The sequence below is a fragment of the Aegilops tauschii genome, chromosome 7 (genome assembly GCF_002575655.3).
Source record: "Aegilops tauschii subsp. strangulata cultivar AL8/78 chromosome 7, Aet v6.0, whole genome shotgun sequence".
Classification (NCBI taxonomy): domain Eukaryota; kingdom Viridiplantae; phylum Streptophyta; class Magnoliopsida; order Poales; family Poaceae; genus Aegilops; species Aegilops tauschii.
In genome coordinates this window covers 277483964-277494575 of record NC_053041.3, presented here as the reverse complement: position 1 = coordinate 277494575, position 10612 = coordinate 277483964, and the positions used below count along the sequence as shown (strand labels likewise).

The 10612-nt window shown below is 50.7% G+C and overlaps 1 protein-coding gene across 1 annotated transcript; it reads right to left on the bottom strand.

The window, feature by feature from the left end:
• Nucleotides 1–207: 207 nt before the first annotated feature.
• On the bottom strand, nucleotides 208–954 carry LOC141027093 (uncharacterized). Its single transcript, XM_073504019.1, has one exon. The coding sequence runs from the start codon at nucleotides 952–954 to the stop codon at nucleotides 208–210; it is 747 nt and encodes a 248-aa protein (XP_073360120.1).
• Between the last annotated feature and the right edge of the window lie 9658 nt (nucleotides 955–10612).

The following is a 10612-nucleotide window of genomic DNA, read 5'->3' as shown; positions in this document are numbered from 1 at the left end:
TCTTGGTTGGTAAGTGGTCTACTGTCCTGGGCCGCGTCGAGATGCGCTATGAGCTCACGTGCGACCAGGAGCTGTAGGGACACGTTGCCAATGGACTTGGCGCTCCAGCTTTGCAGACGACTGGTGGTGAGGTGGAGCCGATCAAAGATCCGGCGAAATGGGTCGGGGTCAGGAGGTGCATGCGGCGGACCAGGCATTGGAGACTACCTACATGAAGCCTGTCATATGAGGCCAAAACTTCTCGAAGTGAAAGCGACGCACACCCGGAGAGCGCGGGGTGCAGTCAAGCACGAGAGGGCAGTGGTCTGAAGCAGTGGAAGATAGGCAGCGCAGGAGGCAGCTAGGAAAGGCGGACTCCCAAGTAGTGGTGCATAACACCCTGTCGATCCTGACCAAGGTTGGGTTCTCGTGCTCGCTGGCCCAGGTGTACCACCTACCATGAAGATACAAATCCCTAAGCTCCATGTCAGCCATGAAACGGCAGAAGCGGCGGATGAGGCGCATGTTGAGGCGAGAGTTGTTCTTGTGTGCAGCCGCGACGATCATGTTAAAGTCACTGCCTAAGATCCACGGGCCGGCGCAGTTGGCACGCACGTCTTGCAGGTCTTGCAGGAAGGACATCTTATCGGCCTCGGCTTGCGGCCCGTAGACGCCAGTGAGCCAGAATGGGTGCTCGACAGAGAGCGAGGAGACCGATGTAGTTATGTGATTAGCGCCGATGATCAGGTTGGAGATGACTAGCTCGGAGGTGTGCCATGCGAGAAGAATCCCACCGCAGGTGCCGGCCATGGATAGATAGAAGAAAGCGTCGAAGGAAGGGCCGAGCGTTTTTGAGACCAATGGAGGGATGACGATGTCTAGTTTGGTCTCCTGGAGACAGGCGATGACCGGCAGGTCCGAGGAGATAACGCTATGGATGGCAGATCGTTTGGCGCCAGAGTTAAGGCCACGCATGTTCCAAAACATAATTTTTGGTTTGCCATCCATGAAAAGAGATTGAGTCCGGGTGGGGGGGGGGGGGGTAGTATGGCACTGGGTGCCTAGGCTACTGCAATAGCGGGCGAGGATGGCGGTGTCGAGGCGAGGCTACCGGGCGGCACCTCCCAACCAACCACAGAACTCCGCAAAGGCCTGAATCACGTCCAAGGCGAGTGGTTGGTCGAACAACTTGGCATATCTATCGAGCGCCACGGCGTCGACCGGCTCGTCCTACTTCAAAAGCCTGAGGCGAAGAAGCAGCACCCGCTTGGCTTTCATCTCTGAGTCCAAGCCCCGATCAACCTTCGCGATCCGGTCACTCCCGCGGGGTGTGAAGTTGGGTGGGATCTCGCGTCGATGGCGCCTAGGTGGCGGCTGCAGAAGTGGGGCCACGTCCCACTAGACAGATTGGATGAAATTTCGAATGGCACCCTATGTGGCGGTCGAGACGGTTGAGGCGGTGCCCGGTACATGGCTAGCGGTTTGCATGGGCTATGTGGCCAGCGGGCCGCCAAATGTCGCTACAGGACCGGACGAAGAGGCATGCATAGGAGTGCAGACAGGGCCCTCCGCATTGGACAGGCAGGTGGTGGGGCCCTCTTGGTTGACAGTGGTAGGCAAGGCGATTGGCCCGCTAGGTGAGACAGGAGGGGATGGCACCTCGGGGCCCGCTATCGGTGTCAAAACAGGCGGATCTCGGGTAGGGGGTCCCGAACTGTGCGTCTGAGGATCGAAGGTAACATGAGACAGGGACGCGATGTTTACCCAGGTTTGGGCCCTCTTGATGGAGCTAATACCCTACTTCCTGCTTGATTATCTTGGATGAATATGGGGTTTACAAGAGTTGATCTACCTCGAGATCGTAATGGCTAAACCCTAGATGTCTAGCCTGTATGATTATGATTGCCTCTACGGACTAAACCCTTCGGTTTATATAGACACCGGAGGGACCTAGGGTCGTACAGAGTCGGTTACAAAGGAAGGAATCTTCATATCTGAATGCCAAGCTTGCCTTCCATGCAAAGGAGAGTCCCATCCGGACACGGGAGGAAGTCTTTTGTCTTGTATCTTCACGGCCCATTAGTCCGGCCCACGTCACATAGCCCGGATGCCCGAGGACCCCTTAATCCAGGACTCCCTCAGTAGCGCCCGAACCAGGCTTCAATGACAATGTGTCCGGTGCGCAGATTGTCTTCGGCATTGCAAGGCGGGTTCCTCCTCTGAATACTTCAAAGCATCTGACCCGAAGAGTTGTACTCGGCTTTTCATTTAATGTCATACCCTTTGGCTTCTGAGCCTCCGCTGCTTCTACTTCCACGTGTCGAGCGAATACAAAAGCTCAGAGTATTTTTTGCACATAATACCCTGGCCATGTAAGAAAGGCGTCTATTTAAAGGGATTGGATCTCAGATGCCATTCCACACAAGGCGGAAAATCCTTAGAGCTTGCTAGGAGAAAACATTCAAACATGGCTAGCGCTCCCAGTTCTTCCTTCCGCCCTCATGGCTCCGAAATAGGTGATTGGGAGAGATGTTCCGTATCCCATGACCAGCTGGTTAAGCTTCAAACACAGGGATTCCTTCCCCCCCGCAGATCTAGTCCCCGTTCGGGCAGGATTAACATCTTTCACCGGCGAAGCCCTGGCGGAAAATTTCCCCAATCCAACCAGGGGGGAGCGAGTGTGCTTCGTCTCCTTCTTATTAAGAGGCGTCAGATTTCCAATCCACCCTTTCCTCCAAGGTCTTCTGGAGTACTATGGCCTCCAAGTGCCTAATCTTACGCCGGCCTCTATCCTGCACATCGCGGGCTTTGTCGCTCTTTGTGAGCTATTCCTCGGTTGCGAGGCCCATTTTGAGTTATGGAGGAAGCTTTTCTGCCTCGTCCCTTGCACCCAAAAGGGATCTGTATTCGAGGTGGGCGGCGCCGAGGTATGGCGCATAGCCGGACCGGATACCTGTCTGGCACGCCGAAGAAGGCGTCCGAAGAGTGGCCCTCGGAGTGGTTCTATATTGAAGATGTCGCTCTCCCCGACCTAGTCCGAATGGGCCTTCCGGAATTTTCCAGCGCTCCATTGAGGAAACGCCACAGCTGGCGCCCTCGGAGCCTCGAGGAGGAAGATAGCGCAGAAGTCCAACAATTAATGGGAAAGATAAGGACACTTGCCCAGTCCGGATTATCAATAATCGAGGTAATGGCGACTTCCATAGTGCGAGGTGTTCAGACACTCCAATTCAGAGGGCTCCCTATGTGGCACTACAATGGGGAAGATGACGCCTCACGCTGCGGACGAAAGGGTCCGGACACCCTCGCCGCCCTGACCACAATATTGGCCGATCTGTATAAAGGGGAGAAAGAGAAGTTCAGTCATCTTAAGCGGCGAGAGGGATTTTCCATGTACAATCCCCCTAACTGGGTGAGTTTTAATCTCGGCACCTTACTCAATCCTCTCCTGAGTCATATTTAATTGACGTTAACCCGTCCATTTTTAATAGGAATGGCGGAAGGTTATCACGGGGATCCATAGCCCCGCTCCACAGCCGGAGGACCATAACCGGGACCTCGATCCCGGATTCGAAGAGGATCCGGACATATTTGTAGAGCTCAAGGAGGGAGTCTTCTACCAGGCGAGCTATGATGGCACAGAAGTGGCCATCATGGCCGATTACCCCGGCCTCCTTCCTGCCTCATATGTAAGTAATCAGGAGACATCTCCTCCGAAAGAGCTTCCTCATCATGCCTCACCCACCGCACTGTCTTGTGCTCCAAAGGGGAGGCGCTTGGCGTGCCATGCTGCACCAGAGGCGTCTCGTAAGAGAGCGGCGCCTGCGCCGGGCGGGTCTTCGAAGAGGAAGGCAAATGATAGCATGGCCGAGCCTTCATCAAAGAGGTATGACTTTAAATATGCCCCATGGCAGTCACATCGAACCGTGACATAGTCCGCTATGTTTTATCAGGAAGAGCGTTCGCCGAACTATGTCTGGGGATCCTGCCGGTCGCACCTCCACCAGTCAGGTTCTAGACCCTACCTCTAGGGCAGGGGCTGACATGGGAGTGACATTGGATTGTCCTCCTTCAGAGGATTCGGATAATGTATCTGTCACGAACTCTGAAGTAGAGAGCTCCATGAATCATCGGCGCCGGAGGGCCGCTCTTCGCGACCCTAGCTTTACTAATGAGGCGTTCAATGCCTTCAGCTCGGCTGATGCGTACATCCGAGCTGCTCGGGATGCGCTTGCCAGAGCCACTGACCAGCATTTGAAAGATATGCGGGTACGCATTGTATATATCTGGTAATCATATACCAGTAGCCCCCGAGACTTGAAGCAGTTGAAACGACTGATTTATGGATCATTGTATAATCAGGCACTCATGGAGAAGAACAACATGCTGTCTCATGAGCTGGAAAAGTGTCGGACCCAGCTAGCTGTTGTTACCACCGAACTGGGGAAATCCAAGGAGGCACCGCCTGGTAATGTTCTCCTCCATCCAGAAAAATATAATCATATACCAGTAATGTTAATACTGTTGTATTTCCCATGGCAGGATTGTTAGATCAACTGAAAGAGGAACTAAAGGTCGCACAGGCGGGTAAACATCAGGCCGAAAAGCAAGTGGCCGCTGGTGAACGTGTGTTGACATGGACCAGGGATGATAAGAACAAGTTGCAGGATTCCAACACCCAGCTGGGCGAAGAGCTAAAAGACGTGTGAGCCCAGCTAGTGGACGCCGTAAAAGAGAACATGAGGCTACGGGGCGGCATATTCAGTATGCTTTTGAACTTACCTTCGTATAGTGCGGTAAAGAAATGAGTTAACAGATTTATGTCTGCAGGTATGCTGACTAGCCGGCCCGAAGAGGAAATGTCCGGATCTCAAGGTGATCTATTGGAAGAGCTGTCCCAAGTGCATGATCGAGCTGAGAAAGCAATGCAGAGTGTTGCCAAGGCTTTATGGCCATCCGCATCCCCTCCAGGAAGTATGGAGGAGCTTGTGAAGCTATTCAAGGGAGCTCGGCACCGCTTTAGATTATGGAAGATATCGGCTTGCCGGGAAGGCGCGCGAGAGGCCTGGGCCATGGTGAAAACGCGGTACACAGGACTTGATCCGAATCATATGGCCCGGGTCGGACCTCGGGGGTCAGATGGACAAGAGATTCCAGTGAGCTTGGTATATGACCAAGTAAAGATAGCCACCAAGTTTTCACAACAGGATTGTAGGCTAGACAACCTGTTAGACGGTATAGAGGAAGAAGAAGCTTTTGAGTCCAAGTGACTATGTACTTCAATTGACAAATTTATCCCTAGCCGAATTGTAAAACGATTGTCATGGCAGACCTTTTCGCTTCGACCTCCGGACCCGAAGGTGCGGAGTGTTTCCGAATACCGAACCGGTGATAAATACCGGGGCATGCGTGGAAACCATGCGTAGGGGTCATAGTTGCTTGAACAGACAAGTTGTATCCGGCTAGCTATGTTATATTAATTATTGATTGTAAGAAATATCTTCAAGAGAGAATAGTTCCGTTAAGGGTTCCTTTCCCTAGGTGAACATGCGTTAGGATGCATGATCGAACTGTGATTCGAAAAATTGCAGTGTACGTAATATCTAGGGATTCATAGTGCAACGAGGGTAAAACGTCTTTAGTCCGCCGACCGATTATTCCCTTAAGAATGCTAGCTTTCGGCTTCACCCAGTCCGAGGTACAAGTCCGGATGACCCGGCTGTAACAATCGCAGAGGTGCTCCCTTTATGCCCTAGCCGAACAAACGGGAACATAGGGCATAAGCACAGGAGCCAGGCAACCCAGCTTGGCAAAAACTTAAGTCATAAAGGTGCATATAATGGCGAAGAAAAGGTATATATATTAGAAAAGGACACATATGTGGTGAGCTTGATGATCGGAAAATGATAATAAGCTTCTGTAAAAGAAGCCCCCAGGTATTATGGCCGTATACATTTAAGGATGTGTACCTCATAAGTGTGCAGTCTAGCCGCACAAGAGCTATAAAGCTAAAGAAAAAATTTAAAGAGAGAAAAAATGGAAAGAGGAGAAAAAGAAAATGAACAATGAGTCCGGCTCTAGGCGTAGAATCTTCGGAGTCCGGCGGCATTCCATGGGTTCGGCTTTAAGCGATTATCCGATGCATCATGCAGATGGTACGCACCTCCAGTGAGAACTTCATCTATAATGAAGGGAACTTCCCACTTGGGCTTGAGTTTGTCCTTTTTCTTTTCTGGCAAGCGTAGAACGAGTTCACCAACATTATAAGTCTTGGCCCACACTTCTCTGCTTTGGTATCTGCGAGCTTGTTGTTGATATAATGCGGAACGGGCCTTTGCAACGTCGCGCTCCTCCTCCAGGGCATCTAGACTGTCCTGCCGATCCAGCTCGGCTTATCTTTCTTCATACATGCGCACTCGAGGTGAGTCATGAATGATGTCGCAGGGCAAAACAGCCTCCGTGCCGTACACCATGAAGAATGGTGTGTAACCAGTAGTGCGATTGGGCGTGGTCCGCAGCCCCCAGAGTATAGAGTCGAGCTCCTCGACCCAGCGTTTATCTGACTCTTTTAAAGACCGTACTGGTCTAGGCTTAATGCCGCTCATGATAAGACCATTAGCTCGTTCGACTTGACCGTTTGTTTGGGGGTGATAGACGGAGGCATAATCGAGCTTGATGCCCAGGTTAGCACACCAGGTTTGCACTTCGTCGGCTATAAAGTTGGAGCCGTTATCGGTGATGATGCTGTGTGGGACACCATAACGGTGTACGACACCGGATATAAAGTCTATCACTGGTCCGGCTTCGGCCGTTTTAACTGGTTTGGCCTCTATCCACTTAGTGAATTTATCTACCATGACCAACAGATATTTTTTCTTATGGCTTCCCCCTTTGAGGGGTCCGACCATATCAAGCCCCCAGACCGCGAAAGGCCAAGCAATGGGGATTGTTTGTATGGCGGTGGCATATGGCTTTGATTGGGAAAAGCTGGCATCCTACACAACATTGGACAAGGTCCTGTGCATCTGCTCGGGCTGTCGGCCAGAAGAAACTGGTACGGAAGGCTTCACTTTCAAGAGCCCGAGCCGCGGCATGGTGACCGCCGAGACCAGCATGGATTTCGGCCAGGAGCTACCGTCCTTCTTCTTCGGAGATACATCTTTGAAGTATTCCGGTAGCGCTCTTCTTGTAGAGCTCTCCTTCATGAACCTTGTAGGCTTTCGAACGCCGAATGATGCATCGAGCCTCATTCTGATCCTCAGGGAGCTCTCGCCTATTGAGGTAGGCTAAGAAGGGTTCGGTCCATGGGGCAATTACTGTCATTATTAGATTGGCTGATGGTGTTATTTCGGTGGCTGAGCCCCCAATGATACCGGTATTGTGTTCAGAATCTGGGGGTATAATCGGATCCGGACTAGTGTTGCCGCTCTCATCCTGCCACACCACGGATGGCTTGAAGAGCCTTTCCAAAAAGATGTTAGGCGGGACGGGGTCACGCTTGGCGCCCATGCGAGCAAGGACGTCCGACGCTTGATTACTTTCTCGAGCCACATGATGAAATTCGAGTCCCTCGAACCGAGATGAAATTTTGAGTACGGCGTTACGATAGGCCGCCATCTTTGGATCTTTGGCGTCGAAGTCTCCGTTTATTTGGGATATTGTGAGATTTGAATCCTCGCGCACCTCCAGGCGTTGTATGCCCATGGAGACAGCCATCCGAAGACCGTGCAATAAGGCCTTGTATTCGGCTACGCTATTGGAGTCTGTGTATAATATTTGGAGTACGTACTGGACTGTGTCTCCTGTGGGGGACGTTAAGACAACGCCCGCTCCTAAACCGGCCAGCATTTTAGAGCCATCAAAGTGCATGACCCAGTTGGAATATGTACCGTACTCTTTAGGGAGTTCGACCTCTATCCATTCGGCGACGAAGTCAGCCAATACTTGGGATTTAATGGCTCGGCATGGTTTGTATGTTATATCGAATGGCAAGAGCTCAATGGCCCACTTGGCAATCCGGCCTGTAGTGTCGCGGTTGTTTATTATGTCATTGAGTGGTACTTCGGAAGCCACCGTGATCAAGCACTCTTGGAAGTAGTGCCGTAGCTTCCGGGATGCCATGAAGACCGCGTATGCTATATTTTGGTAATGAGGGTACTGGGATTTGCATGGTGTGAGGACAGTGGATACATAGTATACCGGTTTCTGAAGTGGGAATTTATGTCCGTCCTCCTCTCGTTCGACGACGAGCACCGCACTCACCACCTGGTCTGTTGCAGAGATGTATAATAACATGGGTTCGCCGACGTTCGGCGTGGCCAGGATTGGGTTGCTCGCTAAAAGATCCTTTATTTCTTCCAGTCCTGCCGTTGCCGCATCCGTGCACTCGAAGTGGTCGGTGCGTCGGAGCAGGTGATATAGTGGCAATGCCTTTTCTCCTAACTTGGAGATAAAGCGACTTAAAGCTGCCACACATCCGGCTAGTTTTTGGACCTGTTTGAGGTCTGTTGGTGTAGCCAATTGTGACAAAGCTCGGATTTTAGCTGGGTTAGCCTCAATTCCTCTATTGGAAATGATGAAGCCCATCAGCTTTCCGGTGGGGACGCCGAAAACACACTTTTCTGGATTGAGCTTGATGTCATATGTGTGGAGGTTGTCGAATGTGAGACGCAGGTCGTCTACTAGTGACTCGACATGCTTAGTTTTGATGATGACGTCATCGACATATGCTTTGACCGTCTTGCCGATTTGTTTCTCCAGGCATGTTTGAATGATGTGTTGGTAGGTGGCGCCGGTGTTTTTCAGCCCGAAGGGCATAGTGTTAAAGCATAAAGGCCCATATGGGGTAATGAATGCCGTTGCAGCTTGATCAGACTGCCTCATTTTGCTTTGATGGTATCCGGAGTATGCGTCGAGGAAACACAGTGAGTCGTGTCCTGCAATAGCATCATTGATCTGATCGATGCGGGGAGGGGGAAGGGATCCTTAGGGCAGGCCTTGTTGAGGTCTTTGAAATCAACACACAGGCGCCAGGATTTATCCTTCTTTGGTACCATCACCAGGTTTGCTAGCTGATACGTCTCCGTCGTATCTATAATTTTTGATTGTTCCATGCCAATATTATTCAACTTTCATATACTTTTTGGCAACTTTTTATACTATTTTTGGGATTAACATATTGATCCAGTGCCCAGTGCCAGTTCCTGTTTGTTGCATGTTTTATGTTTTGCAGAATATCCATATCAAACGGAATCCAAACGGGATAAAAATGGACGGAGCTTATTTTGGAATATTTGGAAAATTCCGGAAGAAAAATCCACGCGAAACGGTGCCCGAGGTGGCCATGAGGCAGGGGGCGCGCCTACCCCCCAGGCGCGCCCCTGACCCTCGTGGGCCACCCGTAAGGCGGTTGATGCCCTTCTTCGGCCGCAAGAAAGCTAATTTTTGGTAAAAAATCACGGCGAAGGTTTCAGTCCAATCGGAGTTACGGATCTCCATATATACACGAAACGGTGAAAGGGCAGCGGGGGAGAACGCAGAAACAGAGAGAGACAGAGAGACATATCCAATCTTGGAGGGGCTCTCGCCCTGCCCACGCCATGGAGGCCAAGGACCAGAGGGGAAACCCTTCTCCCATCTAGGGAGGAGGTCAAGGAAGAAGAAGACGAAGGGGACCCCTCTCCCCTTCTCTTTCGGTGGCGCCGGAACGCTGCCGTGGCCATCATCATCACCGCAATCTTCACCAACAACTTCACCGCCATCATCACCAACTCTTCCCCCTGTATGCAGCGGTGTAACCTCTCTCTTACCCGCTGTAATCTCTACTTAAACATGGTGCTCAACGCTATATATTATTTCCCAATGATGTATGGCTATCCTATGATGTTTGAGTAGATCTGTTTTGTCCTATGGGTTATTTGATGATCAAGATTGGTTTGAGTTGCATGTTTTATTATTGGTGCTGTCCTATGGTGCTCTCCGTGTCGCGCAAGCATGAGGGATTCCCGCTGTAGGGTTTGCAATATGTTCATGATTTGCTTATGGTGGGTGGCGTGAGTGACAGAAGCACAGACCCGAGTAAGTAGGTTGTTTGCGTATGGGATAAAGGGGACTTGATGCTTTAATGCTATGGTTGGGTTTTACCTTAATGATCTTTAGTAGTTGCGGATGCTTGCTAGAGTTCCAATCATAAGTGCATATGATCCAAGTAGAGAAAGTATGTTAGCTTATGCCTCTCCCTCAAATAAAATTGTAAGAATGATTACCGGTCTAGTTATCGATTGCCTAGGGACAAATAACTTTCTCGTGGCAAAAAGCTCTTTACTAAAACTAATTTAGTTGTGTGTTTATCTAAATAGCCCCTAGCTTTTATTTACGTGTTCTTTATCTTCTTGCAGACCTATCCAGAAACACCTACAAAGTACTTCTAGTTTCATACTCATTCTAGGTAAAGCAAACGTCGAGCGTGCGTAGAGTTGTATCGGTGGTCGATAGAACTTGAGGGAATATTTGTTCTACCTTTAGCTCCTCGTTGGGTTCGACACTCTTACTTATCGAAAGAGGCTACAGTTGATCCCCTCTACCTGTGGGTTATCAAGACCTTTTTCTAGCGCCGTTGCCGGGGAGCAATAGT

Coding starts and splice junctions, on each gene's coding strand:
- LOC141027093 (XM_073504019.1), bottom strand. CDS start 954: ATGCGTGGCCTTAACTCTGGCGCCAAACGATCTGCCATCCATAGCGTT.